Source organism: Amblyomma maculatum, chromosome 10 (assembly GCF_055883805.1).
Source record: "Amblyomma maculatum isolate TAMU_Amacu chromosome 10, ASM5588380v1, whole genome shotgun sequence".
Taxonomy (NCBI): domain Eukaryota; kingdom Metazoa; phylum Arthropoda; class Arachnida; order Ixodida; family Ixodidae; genus Amblyomma; species Amblyomma maculatum.
In genome coordinates this window covers 55,639,271-55,655,988 of record NC_139353.1, presented here as the reverse complement: position 1 = coordinate 55,655,988, position 16,718 = coordinate 55,639,271, and the positions used below count along the sequence as shown (strand labels likewise).

At 45.4% G+C, this 16,718-nt stretch overlaps 1 protein-coding gene across 1 annotated transcript in view; it reads right to left on the bottom strand.

The window, feature by feature from the left end:
* Positions 1-552: 552 nt before the first annotated feature.
* The window catches only part of LOC146176537 (PI-stichotoxin-She2a-like), a 65,632-nt gene continuing 49,466 nt past the window's right edge, over positions 553-16,718 (bottom strand). Inside the window, exons 3-4 of the mRNA XM_084582822.1 lie at positions 1,536-1,721; positions 553-737 (exon numbers count right to left, since the gene is read on the bottom strand). Of these exons, the coding sequence (XP_084438948.1) occupies positions 688-737; positions 1,536-1,721 (236 nt within the window). The 3' untranslated portion in view covers positions 553-687. The remainder of the gene's footprint in view (positions 738-1,535; positions 1,722-16,718) is intronic.

Genomic DNA, 16,718 nt, shown 5'->3' with positions numbered 1-16,718 from the left:
CACAAACCTCTCCATGATCTGCACATCCCACCTTCATATTTGTCTTCGCTCTTATATTATGTTCATAAATTTGGCACAATCACATGTAATACGAAAATATTCTCGGGTTCTTTTATCCCGCGCACATAAAACGTCTGGAATAGCCTTCATTCTTCTCTTGCGATGATCATTCGAAATCCATTATTGCAGTCTGCTGTGCGCAACACGTAATATCCCGGTGCTTTATTCTGTATTCAATAGATTACTCACCGGGCGTGTCACTTGCTTACCTGCCTTAATTCATGAAATGTCTAATCATGAAACGCGTCTGTGGAAATGTAACCGTGTAATGCCTTCTAATAATCTCATTGTACTGTATGCTATAAATACTTATCTGTATTCCACTTGTTATCCTTTTTTTTCAACAGGACTCTTTATTTTCTATAGGTTATTTCTTGCGATACTTACCAATATTTTTGTATTTAACCTACTCCCCTCTGTAATGTATCTGCTCTGAGAGTATCAATAAAAAAAATAAATAAAAAATGCAATCCACTGCACAATTTCGTAATTTTTTATTTCCACTTAAATGATGCAATGATGTTTTTTTTTATAGAAATAGCTTTTCTTCCTCAGCTTTGCACTTCTTCAAATTTCTTTTGACGAGCCTTTCTCTAGCAGCACTCCTCTTGTCCGCGGCTTTTCCGCTCACGGGGCGCCAATAATCTCTTTACACGCTCTTACTGGCTGAGGGTGCACTGTAATGAATATTAGAGTTCGGTAATACAGTGAAGCACAAAACACAAAATCATCTCTTTACACGCTCTTACTGGCTGAGGGTGCACTGATATGATTCTTGGAGTTCGGTAATGCACTGAAGCATAAAACAAAAACATAGTCAATTATCCTGTCACTGAGATCCTTTTTTTGGCAGAGGACACACTGCTTCTCAAGAATCGTCTAGCAAGACTTTTTGAAAACGAGTAATATGTAACCCTCTCTCAGGCTTCGATTTAAAGGCTTCCTTCGCTTACCGTCAATAGCAAAGCGAAGACGAATATTTTGCAGATATTGGGTCAACAACACGTTACACTGGATATGACTGTTAAGGAAGCATTAAATATATAGATGAGGTGCACGTTTAGCCCAATAATCGCTTCTGAGAGAGTTGCCTGAGCATCATTTAACACGTAGCCTTGAGCTTAATCAACCTCCAACAGATGTGGATTCATTCAAGCCTCAACTGTTAACGGTAAATATTTGAAAATTGTTACTGTTTTTCTCCGTCGAAAGATAGTTGTTTCAAATTTCTGGCACTATTAGAGCTAACACTTACCAAAGTACATAAAAGAAGCCGATATTAAGTTGCCTAATCCTTAAAAGCAGCATGTGACTAACGTTCCTATAAAGAGATCTCTACTGGAATAATATTATGAAGGTGTCGTTGACGAGCGGGTAAGCACCTTGGTAAGCATGAATCATTTGGTTTTGTAAAGGGTATAGATGCTCGCTCTTCCTAATTCACAGTTACAGACTCTGGATTAGGGAGAACTCACATGAGCATTCCTTCATGCAGGATGAGCAGTTACCGTAGTTGTTCAAATTTCCACCGCATCCGCCCCATAAGAATACTCCACAGACCGCATATCTATGATCGTAATACCATCGCCGGTATTTAGGACGTTCAGTCCCGCATTGTGCTTCGTCAGACTCTAGGAAACAGTGTTGGGGTCGTTCCCACCCTGCAACAAAAAATCACCTAACAGGTTAACCTTCAACAAAACAACACGTAGAATTGGTTCGCTTGAACACGATACGCCTGAAAAGGGCACGACTCTAATCAAGATCTTTTTTGTGCAGGGAGTGTTTGTATGCTGCATTGAAGCGTCGGCATGCTCCTATTCCAGTGACCCAAAGTGTTCGTTTCAACGCCCTGTTTCACGTACGATACATGCAGCCTGAAGTTTCTTCGTTCAACTAGCACCACCAATGTTTTTGTTGCATCATACCAGCCTAGAAGCCCGCACGGTACAAGCCACACCTCCCCTGATAATTATGACGTCACCAAACACCTTCTACGTAATGTCTTCACTGTTCCACCTTCAGTGGGCCTATCAAGAGCTTGTCTTTAATCAAGCCTTGTGCTAGTTCGTATTTCATTTTTCTCAAATCTGTCTGTCATTTTCTGCTTGTTGCCGTGCCCACTAGGGTGTCTCAAGACTGCCTACGAGTGTTGCCATGAGAGAGAGAGAGAGAAAGAGAAAGAGAAGGCAGAGAGGTTAACCAGGAAAGCTTCCGGTTTGCTACCCACGCTGCACTGGGGAAGGGGAAGGAGGAGTTTAAAGGAGATAGAATGATAGGAAAGGTAAGGCGGCGAGGAGCAGAGTCACAGTTTCTCAATCAAGTTTGTGTCTCTCATAAAACACATAAGTGCTTTGAAGGCTTTGCCGTTAGACGCCTTCTGGGGCCATGGGCCGAGGATTTTCTCCTCTGTGAAAGCACGGCTGTCAAGATGGTCCATAGCCGAACGCAGCGCAGGCCATGATATTAAACTTGTGCTATGAGCTGATATCGAAGAAACCCTTGACCGATTTCCAACAATGAATTCTCAAAACGATACATGAAGGTTAACATTTTCTACGCGAAGAGACAGTTCACATAAAATCAAAGCTACAAAGCAAGATGTGGAAGCATGAGCAAGGAGTAATGCTTTTACAGACTGATTGCCAGATATCCGAAATCAAACTGAAGACACTCAAGGTAGAATAATGCCATATATTGGTAACAATGCTGTTGGCAAAAAAGTAAGAAGGCTTGTACTTCACTTGAATAACCTCTATTTGGCTGACTATCGCCCTTAAAGGAACTAAGCAATCGGCGGCGGCGATAGCAACACGCGTGCTTGACACTGTAGAGACACACGCGATTGGATGGAATCATCGAGACTCATCTCTACGCATCTTACGCGACAAAGAAAATGATAATGCCTTGTCTCGTGATAACGTATATTAACAAACGAAGAATACAGAAGCGATACCCACGCTCGAATCACAGTGATAAGGCGGAGTGCCGGTGGCTGTAGAATAAGAACAAATCAAGACTTGTATAGTTTATGGCGATATCTTGATGACATGTTTCGTACTTAACAGGCTTTCGTGGGAGAGGAAGGATGTAAGCAAACTCATCTTGAAAATGTACGTGCGAGTTTTACCTTGGTTGTTTGCAGTATACCGGACGATATTCATGAAACACAATGCGAATTTAGCGACAAAGTAATTCGAGACATATTTTGAAGCACAAGGCGACAAATGCGCATCGGTTGTTTGCTTGCAAGGGGCTAGATGAGCCAACATTGTGAAACCAGTCACAGTCATTTCTTCAGGATTTCAAAGAAAAAAGGCTACCTTTCAAAATGTCTCTAGACTTAAACGTACCCGTATTTTCATCCAGAATTATCACACGCCATATGCTTTAAAGAAACGGGAAATGTCGCGGGAAGTTCTAATATCCAAAAAGTTGCAAGATTTGAAAGTATTTCTTGTTCATGACGAGTTTCACATCGATAACGATGTGTGCATGTAGGATGGGGTAAAAAGCAAGGAAGAAACTATCGCTGTCTCATGAAGCGCCTTCCTCATGACTCACTCATAAACCGCGTATTCGAATCCTGAAAGCAAATTCCTGTAACAATGTAAACCAGACAAGTCCGCGTTAGCTTGTTCTTTTAACCTATAGTCTGCACATTATCGAGTACATACGATGCATGGGTGTAGAAAAGGAAGTGAAACCGTTACAACGGAAGATACAGAACTTTGCTTCCATGCTTCCATTTTGAATAGCAACGGCAAGGTAAACTAATTGTCCTAAATTTCAGTGGGACATTTGTCCTTCTGCCTCTTAACAAATCAAATGATATACTTTAGATTATATGCTTTCCCGATTTCCAGGTTGTCTGTGTATCAAATTACTCAATTAAATCAGCGCTAGCGTTAGGTTAGTATTACAGGAAAATATTCCTATTTTCCAAAGGGGGGTCTTTGGTGCACTGACAATACACAGCACACAGAAGCCTCTTCATTTTCCCTCCATCGAAACGCAGATGGTGGCAAGTCGAGTTCGAACGAGAGTACCATGGAACAGTATTCGGGCATCATAACCACTGCGCCCCCGCGGCGAGTCGTAAAGTGGTGCATTACTGCCGTATTTATTTCTTGGGCATTTTGGTTTTAGTTTCACAGCAGTTAGGTGCCATATTGAATGCTCTTACGGTGTGAATGTTTGTTCGGAGCACTACCTTGGCCTGTGAGTTCCTGCCGTTCATCCAAGCCAAGCGATCGAAGGTTAGGAAGAAAGCTGAGAGATCGAGAAAGGGGGCGACAAGCCTAGTATAGGAAGAAGTGGTAGAAATATTGCGGACGCTGTCCCTGCCAAAAGGATAGAAACTAATAAAAAACTAAATTAAAACCGCAAAAGAGCGGCTTTCCTGCTTATCGTTTCCGCAATATCCTCCTTGTCGTTGGCAGCGCAGAAAGAGAGGTGCGGCGTGCAAAAGCAGCCCAGCCGGTGACGACGCATAGTGAGGGGACCCTAAATTATGAGAAGTGCTGGCTGATGATCTCTATGGCAGAAAAAATAGCGAGTACAAAAAGTATAAAAGACAGCGCAAAGCGGCTGCCTGCGTCGACTAGCCGCCGGTTCGCGCTGACTATTTAACTTGCCTTGTTTGGTCACTTTTTAATCACTCGCACATTTTTGGTCTATGGGCCTAAAACAAGCGAATTTCTGAAAGTGTGAAGTGATACCTCAAAGGGCATAAAATGCAAATAAAGATACGAAGGCTTACCGTTCACCAAAACCAACATAAGGCAGACTAGAGCAATCAAATATATTATTTGCGCCTTCATCGTCGCCGTGACTGCGAGAGTTGCTTAGATTCTAGGGTCTTCGACTGAGCTTATATATAGACGTTAACGAACATTACTGGTTACCTTATAAGAGGAAACGATTAAAAGGGGGTGTTGTCATGTCAGCATTGAGTTTAGAAGCGTAAAGTGTATGGTGCTTACAGCTTATTAAAAAAAATTGCGTATTAGGTAGCCACTTGTGTTCTATAACTCATCAGTAAAGTTTAGCGCATATGAGTACAATAGCTTGGCTTTTTACCTACAGAATATCATGCAAAACCATTGTCTCATTTTTTCTATTGTAATCAGAAACACATGTTTTTCGCCTAAATGCTTTTGCTGACGTCTTAGGGAACGTTCAAAGTCACCACGTAAAATTGCGCATTGAAACTAAGGGTAACATTGCCAGTTAAATATAATTTCTGTGCAAGAAGCCATTCTGAAGTTGCATGTACCATTGTGCAGAAGCAGGTTTATCCCATTTTTCCTTACTTAAATCTCACAGACATCCCCCAGTTTGCCTTTGACGTCACCGTAGTGGGATTTAACAAGCATGAGAGCTACATTTGATGTTCTCTTCGCCAGACGCATAACAGCATGAAATTCATTTTCTGAAGCGGGGCGCATGTTAGAAAGTCTACCAGCATTGAATTAAACCTAGATAACGTGCCTGCCATTCATCTTCCGATGTCTGTAACTATACTAAATGAATTAAACTATATTGTAGAGATTTACTTTGTTGTAACTAGGTTTTGCTCACTGATGTGAGTGCGCAGTACTGCACACGTGTACGGTATTTAAGCGCGGTAAGGTAACACGTAACTGGCTGCTGTTAAACAATGTTAAACTTTTAAGGATGAGCACCTGTTTTAAGTGACCACTAAGTACGATATAACCTGTCTTTATTCCGCATAAAGAACAATGCCTATTTAATGAATTCGGTTCTCTGACATTTTGAGAAACGGTTCGTGTGTATATATATATATATATATATATATATATATATATATATATATATATATATATATATATATATATATATATATATATATATATATATATATATATATATATATGTATATCCTTAGCACACTGTTCCTATATTTGCGCACTGCTCTCCGTGTCATATGTCATAGACAGTAACCACTAGGTTTTATATGCTGATTACATTTAGTTATGATGTTCGGGCAACTAGGATACACGGTATGTCTCCTACTTTGCTGATCTTTCCGAATGTTATTAGTTGTCTCACCATTTGGCATCGAATAGTTTATGTTTTGAGCATATGTGCACTCCTGGCCGTGAAAATGCATCTGATTACGGCTACCTATCCATACCTGCAATAATTTGTTGCATACCACATGCGTGGTTCAGGTGCTGTGCCAAGTTACAAAAATTCCAAGAGCAGTATAGAATGCACACAGCAGAAATACGAAAGACTGTGAGTTCCTGCGGCACACAGTGCATCGCGTTTGGTCCCTTTATCATTATCAACTAACTGCACTGTCTTTATCATTGCTGTTATTATCGTTATCATTAGCACTTATTGCAGCGTCATTGTCATACTATTATTATCCTCACGCTAGAGCAGTATTACTATGCACTTCTCAAGATTACGGGCGTGGTACTGGTAATTCCTCAAAACACCACGCCGCATAACGCAAGCCAGATAGAGTTCAGTAATTCCACACTATGAAAATATCGATAGTTTCAAGAAGACACACTCAAGCATCGTGATGCTGTTGCCAACTAGATGGCTCTTCCCACGTAGCATACATATCCCGCAACAAAGTGCGCTGCTCTCGGAATAAACACTTCGATAATCATTGTGGTTCAGGATAACGGTCCCTCATTCTCTTTTTCCATAACCTAAATAGGGTCATCATTAAAAAAATCACAAGGAACATGACAGTCCTTCCGAACAGGCAAAAATTTACTACATGACGTGCTTTCAACGTCCTTCTTTAGTGTCCGCTCCAATATGTTCCAGAAACACATAACATAACAGCGCTGAATTAACAGTGGTCAATGTCTTTCACATCTTAGACAGCTGTAAAAACACCTGCCATAGCACAAACATATGATTGGCGTAGCAGACTGAATGCAAATGCGCTTGATAAGTTTTGAAACCTAGTGTAAAGAAGCTCCTGATATGGTTGCCGATAGAAAGGTATTGGTGCACAAAGACTATGTAAGAATCTAAGTCATCTGCTTTCTGGATACACATACAGGTAATGTATACGCAGTGCCTGGTGTCATCGACGGTACCGGAACCATGGAAGAATGCAAACATTATCCTCATTCACAAGAAAGGGGACTCTAAGGACCTTAAAAATTACAGACCAATCAGCTTACTGTCTGTTACGTATAAGGTATTTACTAAGGTAATCGCTAATAGAATCAGGACAACCTTAGACTGCAATCAAGCAAAGGATCAAGCAGGGTTTCGGAAACGGTACTCTACTATCGATCATATCCATACCATCAATCAGGGGATAGAAAAATGCTCGGAATTTAACCAGCCCTTATACATAGCATTCACTGATTACGAAAAAGCATTTGACTCAATTGAAACATCGGCGGTGATGCAGGCATTGCGAAATCAGGGGGTAGACGAGCCGTACGTGAAAGTGCTGGAAGATATATATAGTGGCTGCACAGCAACCATAGTTCTGCATAATGAAAGTAACAAAATTCCCATAAAGAAAGGTGTTAGGCTAAGGAGACACAATCTCCCCAGTACTATTCACAGCTTGCTTTGAGGAGGTATTTGGAGACTTGGATTGGGAGCAGTTAGGGATAAGGGTAGATGGAGAATACCTCAGTAATCTGCAATTTGCTGATGACATTGCCTTGCTAAGCAACTCGAGGGATGAACTGTGAATAATGATTGATGACCTATACAGAAAAAGTAGAAAGGTAGGCTTGAAAATCAATACTCAGAAGACTGAGGTAATGTTCAACAGCCTCGGGAAGGAACAGCAGTTTACATTAGGTAGCGAAATATTGGAAGTAGTAGGCGAATATGTCTACTTAGGACAGGTAGTAACCGCAGACCCGGACCATGAAAAGGAAATAACAAGAATAATAAGATTGGGATGGAGCGCATTTGGCAAGCACTCGCAGATTTTGACTAGCAGCTTACCGGTATCGCTAAAGAGGAAAGTATACAACAGTTGCATCTTACCTGTACTCACCTATGGGGCTGAAACGTGGAGGCTAATCAAGAGAGTTCTACTTAAGTTGAGGACAACCCAGAGGGCTATGGAACGAAAAATGGTAGGGGTAACATTAAGAGATAGAAAGCGTACAGAGTGGGTCAGAGAAATAATTCAAGTTACCGACATTCGTAGAAATTAAGAAAAAGAAATGGACATGGGCAGGACATGTAGTGCGAAGAGAGGATAACCGATGGTCGCTAAGGGTCACAAACTGGATTCCAAGGGAAGGAAAGCGTAGCAGGGGGCGGCAGAAAGTTAGGTGGGCGGATGAGATTAAGAAGTTCGCAGGGGTCAAGTGGATGCAGCTAGCACAGAACCGGGTTAAGTGGAGAAATATGGGAAAGGCCTTCGCCCTGCAGTGGGTATAATCAGGCTGCTGCTGCTGCTGCTGCTGCTGCTGCTGCTGCTGCTGCTGCTGCTGCTGCTGCTGCTGCTGCTGCTGCTGCTGCTGCTGCTGCTGCTGCTGCTGCTGCTGCTGCTGCTGCTGCTGCTGCTGCTGCTGCTGCTGCTGCTGCTGCTGCTGCTGCTGCTGCTGCTGCTGCTGCTGCTGCTGCTGCTGCTGCTGCTGCTGCTGCTGCTGCTGCTGCTGCTGCTGCTGCTGCTGCTGCTGCTGCTGCTGCTGCTGCTGCTGCTGCTGCTGCTGCTGCTGCTGCTGCTGCTGCTGCTGCTGCTGCTGCTGCTGCTGCTGCTGCTGCTGCTGCTGCTGCTGCTGCTGCTGCTGCTGCTGCTGCTGCTGCTGCTGCTGCTGCTGCTGCTGCTGCTGCTGCTGCTGCTGCTGCTGCTGCTGCTGCTGCTGCTGCTGCTGCTGCTGCTGCTGCTGCTGCTGCTGCTGCTGCTGCTGCTGCTGCTGCTGCTGCTGCTGCTGCTGCTGCTGCTGCTGCTGCTGCTGCTGCTGCTGCTGCTGCTGCTGCTGCTGCTGCTGCTGCTGCTGCTGCTGCTGCTGCTGCTGCTGCTGCTGCTGCTGCTGCTGCTGCTGCTGCTGCTGCTGCTGCTGCTGCTGCTGCTGCTGCTGCTGCTGCTGCTGCTGCTGCTGCTGCTGCTGCTGCTGCTGCTGCTGCTGCTGCTGCTGCTGCTGCTGCTGCTGCTGCTGCTGCTGCTGCTGCTGCTGCTGCTGCTGCTGCTGCTGCTGCTGCTGCTGCTGCTGCTGCTGCTGCTGCTGCTGCTGCTGCTGCTGCTGCTGCTGCTGCTGCTGCTGCTGCTGCTGCTGCTGCTGCTGCTGCTGCTGCTGCTGCTGCTGCTGCTGCTGCTGCTGCTGCTGCTGCTGCTGCTGCTGCTGCTGCTGCTGCTGCTGCTGCTGCTGCTGCTGCTGCTGCTGCTGCTGCTGCTGCTGCTGCTGCTGCTGCTGCTGCTGCTGCTGCTGCTGCTGCTGCTGCTGCTGCTGCTGCTGCTGCTGCTGCTGCTGCTGCTGCTGCTGCTGCTGCTGCTGCTGCTGCTGCTGCTGCTGCTGCTGCTGCTGCTGCTGCTGCTGCTGCTGCTGCTGCTGCTGCTGCTGCTGCTGCTGCTGCTGCTGCTGCTGCTGCTGCTGCTGCTGCTGCTGCTGCTGCTGCTGCTGCTGCTGCTGCTGCTGCTGCTGCTGCTGCTGCTGCTGCTGCTGCTGCTGCTGCTGCTGCTGCTGCTGCTGCTGCTGCTGCTGCTGCTGCTGCTGCTGCTGCTGCTGCTGCTGCTGCTGCTGCTGCTGCTGCTGCTGCTGCTGCTGCTGCTGCTGCTGCTGCTGCTGCTGCTGCTGCTGCTGCTGCTGCTGCTGCTGCTGCTGCTGCTGCTGCTGCTGCTGCTGCTGCTGCTGCTGCTGCTGCTGCTGCTGCTGCTGCTGCTGCTGCTGCTGCTGCTGCTGCTGCTGCTGCTGCTGCTGCTGCTGCTGCTGCTGCTGCTGCTGCTGCTGCTGCTGCTGCTGCTGCTGCTGCTGCTGCTGCTGCTGCTGCTGCTGCTGCTGCTGCTGCTGCTGCTGCTGCTGCTGCTGCTGCTGCTGCTGCTGCTGCTGCTGCTGCTGCTGCTGCTGCTGCTGCTGCTGCTGCTGCTGCTGCTGCTGCTGCTGCTGCTGCTGCTGCTGCTGCTGCTGCTGCTGCTGCTGCTGCTGCTGCTGCTGCTGCTGCTGCTGCTGCTGCTGCTGCTGCTGCTGCTGCTGCTGCTGCTGCTGCTGCTGCTGCTGCTGCTGCTGCTGCTGCTGCTGCTGCTGCTGCTGCTGCTGCTGCTGCTGCTGCTGCTGCTGCTGCTGCTGCTGCTGCTGCTGCTGCTGCTGCTGCTGCTGCTGCTGCTGCTGCTGCTGCTGCTGCTGCTGCTGCTGCTGCTGCTGCTGATGATGATGATGATGATGATGATGATGATGATGATGATGATGATGATGATGATGATGATGATACAGGCAATGCAGAGAAAAGCGCATGTGAGGAAATTTATAGTTTCACCAAAATCCATAGATCCCCTTCCTACGCTTCCATAGTTGGTGAGAATACATAAGGCAAGTGAGAACGAAGGCACTTATTAAGGGCATGAGCTTTTTTATTTTCTCTTACTCGGAAGTTTTCTTATCGAAAAGAGACGAAAATCCAGGTCATGGCGTAGTTGGTTAAAACTCTTGGCCAGGGATCCGAGGGATGCAGTTTCAATCAGGGTGTCGAACCGAAACCGGAACCGAACCGAAAACTGGAACCAAACTCGATTTTTCGCCAGGAATCGGCACCGAACCGAAGCCGAATTGTTTCGGCCATCTTGGAACTGAATCCGAGCCGGAACAAGTCGAAGGAACCGCTCCGAAGCGGTTCGCAGTACGATTCTGACGCACTTTTGTTGGCAACATACCTTCACTATTTTTTATTTTATCACCGCTTGTAAAGCGCTCTGCTCGCTTATTTCAAAGCGCCACTGCACACCGCCAACATCTCAACTATATTGAAAAATCGTCCATTACAAAAAGATTAGCAGAACAAAGGAAAATATATTGCCACATATACATAGCACCAATCTCTAGTGCAATGTTATCGTTTCATCCCGAACATAGGTCGCTGCTGCACAGTGCAATGGCGCCGCTCATGAAGAAATTTCTTCATTTGAGAGCCTTCGTAGGCAGCCTAATAATAGTATTTAATTCATAAGTTGAGTTTCTTATTCAGATAAATAATGACCATGTGCAACGCAAAAATGAAATGACAAATCTGTTAAAGGAATTTAACGCAAATCATTGTTTTCTTATCGTTCGACGACGTCACAATGAGTCACACAGCACGTGCATAGCAGCCGTATGCGATACGATGCCAGCAGGTGCAATTTTGGTTTACCGAGACTTGAGAATAATAAGCGGACGCTGATGGTGGGAAGGCCGTATTGGCAAGGCTTTTACCGTTCTGTTCTTAAGCTGTATCTGTACTTGGAACAAAGATGAATCATAAGTCGACTGCCCCTTTTTTCTTCTCTTCATTGTGTTTTAGCAATATCGGCTTGTTTTATTTCCCTTAGGAAGGTAAACAATGCCAGGAGTGAAGCTTTGATGTTCAAATGTGAAGACAAGTGGAGCAAGGAACTTAGTGGGATCACTGGTAGTGCTATTAATTCACAAGCTTTATTCGGCGTGCTATCGTTTCGGCCCGTGCAACTACGGAATACCGAAAAAAAAGGATGCGTTTCATGGCTTTAGCCACCATCACTGATGCGAATAGTTAAGACATTCTAGAAAAGCGGTACTGAAAGCTAGAAGTGCACTATTGAGAGAAAATGTAACTATTGGGCAACCTAGCAGTTCTTCGGGGCGCACCGCGCGTGTTGACGAGGGAAGTCGAGACAAAAACATTCAAAAGCGGGAGAGATTAGGTCAAGCGAACCTGAGGAACATTCGCCTAGGCCCTAATAATATTTTAAAAAATGTGGCCGATTTGAATATTTAATCAAATACGAAGTAGGTGCGTAGCACTGCGTATCCCCGCTCTACCTTTCCTGCATTTTAAACTTTGTTATGCTTCGTTTTGCTTTATACTAAACGCAGTTAGTATGTGATGGTTTGCAGTCCCTGATGATCTCCGAAATGTCTCGGTTCCCCAACGAAGTGCCGAATAAGATGCAGCCGAACTGCGAGGAGAAAGTTTGCAGTTTCCTAATGAACGAACCACATTCGTTGACGAAAACCCGTTCACGATAAGGAGCTGCCTTCACACTCTCGCCGGTCCTCCCACCACGATGCTGGTCAATTTATGTATCATCCCCCCTTGGAATGGGAATTCTTCAGAGCCGACGAAAGTGATCTCTGCTCGTCCGCTTCAGCTCGCTGTCAGCCTTGCTTGAACTTGAGTGTCCAAACGGCCGCGTGTCCGCCGGCTGTCGATTAATGGGCCTCCAGCTTTCCAGTTCTGTCGCCCCACTTCTTTTGACGCAGCCGCTGTTTTCCAAGACAGATGTCCACTAGCAGTGTCCACTGACCGAAGCGGGCGGTGGCGGTTACGCTACCGCAAAAGGGGCGCGGCTGCTTCCGGACCGCAGGAGGTTGCACAGGCGGCGTCTAGCTGGACCGCAAACGAAAGGGCAACCTGCCGTCTCAGGGAACGGGTGCGCGACCGAGACACTCCTTCGAAAGGGTGTAAACACGCGCGGCTTGTAAACACGTGCCCACACTCTGTCCTGCAGCAACCGGCCACTCTTCCCATAATTCAGTCGGTTTGGCGCCAACTGTCCAAATCCTAGAAGAATCGAGCTCAACATATCCCCACCAAATTGTGCTGCACAGTCTTCGAGTTTGCCGCACACAACAAGGTACAATGAGCTCCAACTTTCCACCACTTCACTTGTCGTCAAGTACCCCTACACTACTATACTACTATACTACTATAGAGACGACTATAGAGAGACTTCCGAAACGTCGCTGAGTCGACGCCAGACACCTGCTTTGTGAGCGTGCCTGTTGTCTCTCCGGACCTGCTTCTACAAAGCTTACCAAACAAATTTAAACTCTTTCTCATTACTGACATGGAAAATTCACAAGAGTAGCTTTACAAACTGGACTACATGATTCTCTATAGAGGATTCGCTAAGACAGGAGAATGTGAAACAAATGTCATCGCAAAGACCTGTGGCAGCAGAAGGTTAATCCTATTTTGCCGAGGATTTTGTTATACTCCAGAAAGTGCCTTTGCGCAGGGCAAGCACCTAAGCCGACTACTCCTTTATTAGGCATCATACAGAAAAAGGAAATTAAAACTGGGATCTTGTCGCTTTCGTATAGGTTGAAGCTGCGAACAGTAAAAGCGAAAAGGCGCCGTCTAAGTGTCCTTTTAGCCAAATCACGCATTGAGCAGTTGAGGCGAACAAATTTGCACTGATTTTGCATTCTTTCAGGAAGCGGGTAAGGCTTCATCTATGAACCAGCAGCCTCAGGTCCCGGCGCGCTTTCCAGCGTCTAAAAGAAAATGCATGAAAAGAATGAAGTGTGAAAGTGAGTGGGCGCTGGAATACGTACTTATGTGCGTGGTGTGTGCGGGATCTATGAGCACTTATGCAGAAACAAGATAATGACGTTGCCTTCCCGAGCGGTTTGGCCGAATGGGTTTTGCCTAAGTGAGGAGATGTTTAGAGCTGCATTAGAACAAAAGGAATGCACTGATACCAAATCCATGGCGGACCCTTAACCGATGCGATTGAGCCATTCGAAACGTTTAGTTTAGCATCCAACGGTACCATCGAAGATTTTGTGGACCTTGGAATTTCTCATCGAAATGTGAGCTCTCCATCACATTCGACGCCTATGGCTTGCGTATCGTTTGTACCAGACTATTGGCGTGTTGGGATCCCATAGCAATGGGGAAGTCAACCACTTTAGCTAAAGTAATCCTCGAAGCTGGGGGTCATGTGAGAAAATGCTAGCTTGCTCTTAAACTTGATGACCAGTGACGGAGCTGCGTGGAGCAGGTTTATGTGGCACTCTTTTGGCATACACGGCAGAAAAGAAAACATGGTCTGTAGAATGCAGCTGCGCACAGACTCAGACCGCTTCCTGTACTTCCTCTCTGACTTTTGCACCTTGCAAAATGTGCCAGAAATGCCTCGGTGCGAGCTGGTTTGAAACTGCAAGACGTCCATGCCAGTGTTGACCCTATTCAATGTCCGGAACTTTGCACAGCGTCCACGTCCCTCAAAGCCATGCGTCTTATTAATAAATGTCTCGTGCGGACGAAAGTCTTCTTTAAATTGAGAGTTATTTACGCATTCAGGCTTTTTAGTGACGAAACACTCAGAGGCTTAAACCTATGTAAAGCGCAACAGAGACACCACAATCAGACAAGAAAGACAGGACAAAGCGCCCTGTCCTGTCTCTCTTGTCTGATTTTGGTGTCTCTGTTGCGCTTTACATACGTTTACGAGCATGAACCGACTAGCCCCGCTACGCATTTTACTGGAATTCCACTCAGAAGCCTGTTTCTTTAATGAAAACCTCGAAGAAAAGCAGACGAGCCCACCTGCTACAGCCAGCTGTGTTGAAAAATAAGAAGGTTAATTGAGGCCATAACATCAAAGTGCAGATTAGGTGCATACCGGGTTGGAGATACGCAGAAGATCATTTAAAGTTTTCGGCTTATGTAGACGCATGGGAACCGACTGCCGGCTCTGAAGGCTTCCTTATTCACAGTACAGTGGAGGTATTTCATGTTACCATGTCAAGCATTTCCCACTTGCCACCCTATTTGACCACGAAGGTGAACTTCCGCGCAACCAAGCTATTTTTCTTTTCGGTCATTTTTACTCGCATTTTTGAGCCTATTTTTATTTCTAGTACACATTTTATGTGTTTTATCTGAATAATTTCAGTATTCATTACTGTTGCACCTTATGTAGAGTGCAGTGTATAAAATGCCCGTCACCTTCAATAATATTGTAGAAGCTAACTTTTCACTTTTTAATTTTTATGAAAAGTGTATTATGAGCATTTTAATTTTTCTTTCAAATACCACTGTAAGTTTTCATTTCTGCATGCCGATATGCTCTTGTACTGGTACGTGATGTGTAAATATAGTTCTTTTGTTTCTAATGTAATCCGTTTCCACTGCTGATGGGTGGTTGGAGCGCAGTGAAGCTGCAAGGACGCAGCTTTTTCCCGGCCACCTATTTCGCCTTTTAAAGTTGCGAAATAAAGATACTTTGATTGATTGATTGATTGATTGAATATGACGACTTCCTGCTTGTGTCAGAACCTTTAGGAGAGACTGTTTGGAGTCATTCGGCAAATGTCCGGATGCAAAGACCATTCAACTTCCTCGCAGTTTCTAATCTTGGTCAATGCTTTAGGTGTCCAGAAATCACTTATTGGAAGCAATGTGCTTCAGCAGTGCTAAGCGGCATGCTGGGAGCTGAAAACAGAAATACGAACACTAAAAAGCAACCGGAAGAGCTTCTCGACAAAGCTTACCACTGTGGGATGCTCTAACCACAGTATGTCCATCTGAAACAAAATTATCAAGTTGTATGTTCTTACTAGGCTCCACTTCTTTGTCTAGGCCCAAAAAACTGTAAGGGAAACGCCAAACAGGAAAGGAAGAAAATACTAAAAGCTTTGGATGATGCTCTAAGTTGCATATTTTACCTTCAAGATGAAATAATTTTTTTATATAGTGAGAAGTGATATTCCTGCCTCCGAATTTCTTACTAGCGAGCGATGCACCGCCAGTGTCCAATGTTTAATGTTTGTTTTCTAACTACACAGAAGCTTGCGTACATTATTTTTAATTGCCGTGAATGGTATGTTGTGCACTACTTTGAGATTGCTACGACGCAAAATGTTTGCTATGTTCTCTTTTGTTTGCTTGGAACCCCATACAGATTTTTTGAAGTCAGCTGACGCCTCGTATTCCTGAAACTAAAGTAGTGGAAGACACAGACCAAAAGAATGCGACCCCATAGGGTCGGAACGTCTATTCATCTATTTTTATTTGTCTATGTCTTCCACTTTGGTCATGCATTATCCCCACCCCAAGAAATTTCGTCAAATTCTTCACTTCCTCAAACTGAAAGGATTCACAAAGTTTTTTTTTCGTTACGCCGAGGTTATACGCAGTAGAAGTATCGGAGTGGCGATCAATCAATTTTAATGGTCAAAATTGCATCCTTGCAACTATTGCTTGCAACATCACTGGAAGGCCCACACGTTTCACGCACGGCAATCCCAAATATACCCAAGGCGCCCAAAGCCAGCGGCGTGTACCAAGCATCGCATTACGGGCCACAGCATCACCTATGCTCGGCTCTAAATGGAGGCTTCAAATCTCCCGTTGGCGTCACGTATTACTTCTAGTCATCATAGCATGGTGTCATCGCTATCTCCGCTACTGACTACTTTCGATTGGATTATATTGATATATGGCAGCTTTTCTGGCTTTTATTAAGACCCCTTCTTAGAGGGATTTTCGGTTTCGAAATCCACCTGGGGTAGATATTTATTTTCCAAAGGCAGCGTCTCAATCAGCACAACATCATTGGACCAACAATGGGTCAGCATCAGAACACAATCACACAACCTTAAGCCTTTATTGACATTCGACCCCTGGGCTACCAGAGTCAAATGTAACCGCTCTAAAAACTGGTGTAGGACATATATTTAGCCATAGGAGTATCCGGCATACTTACAATAATGGTGTACCAGTCT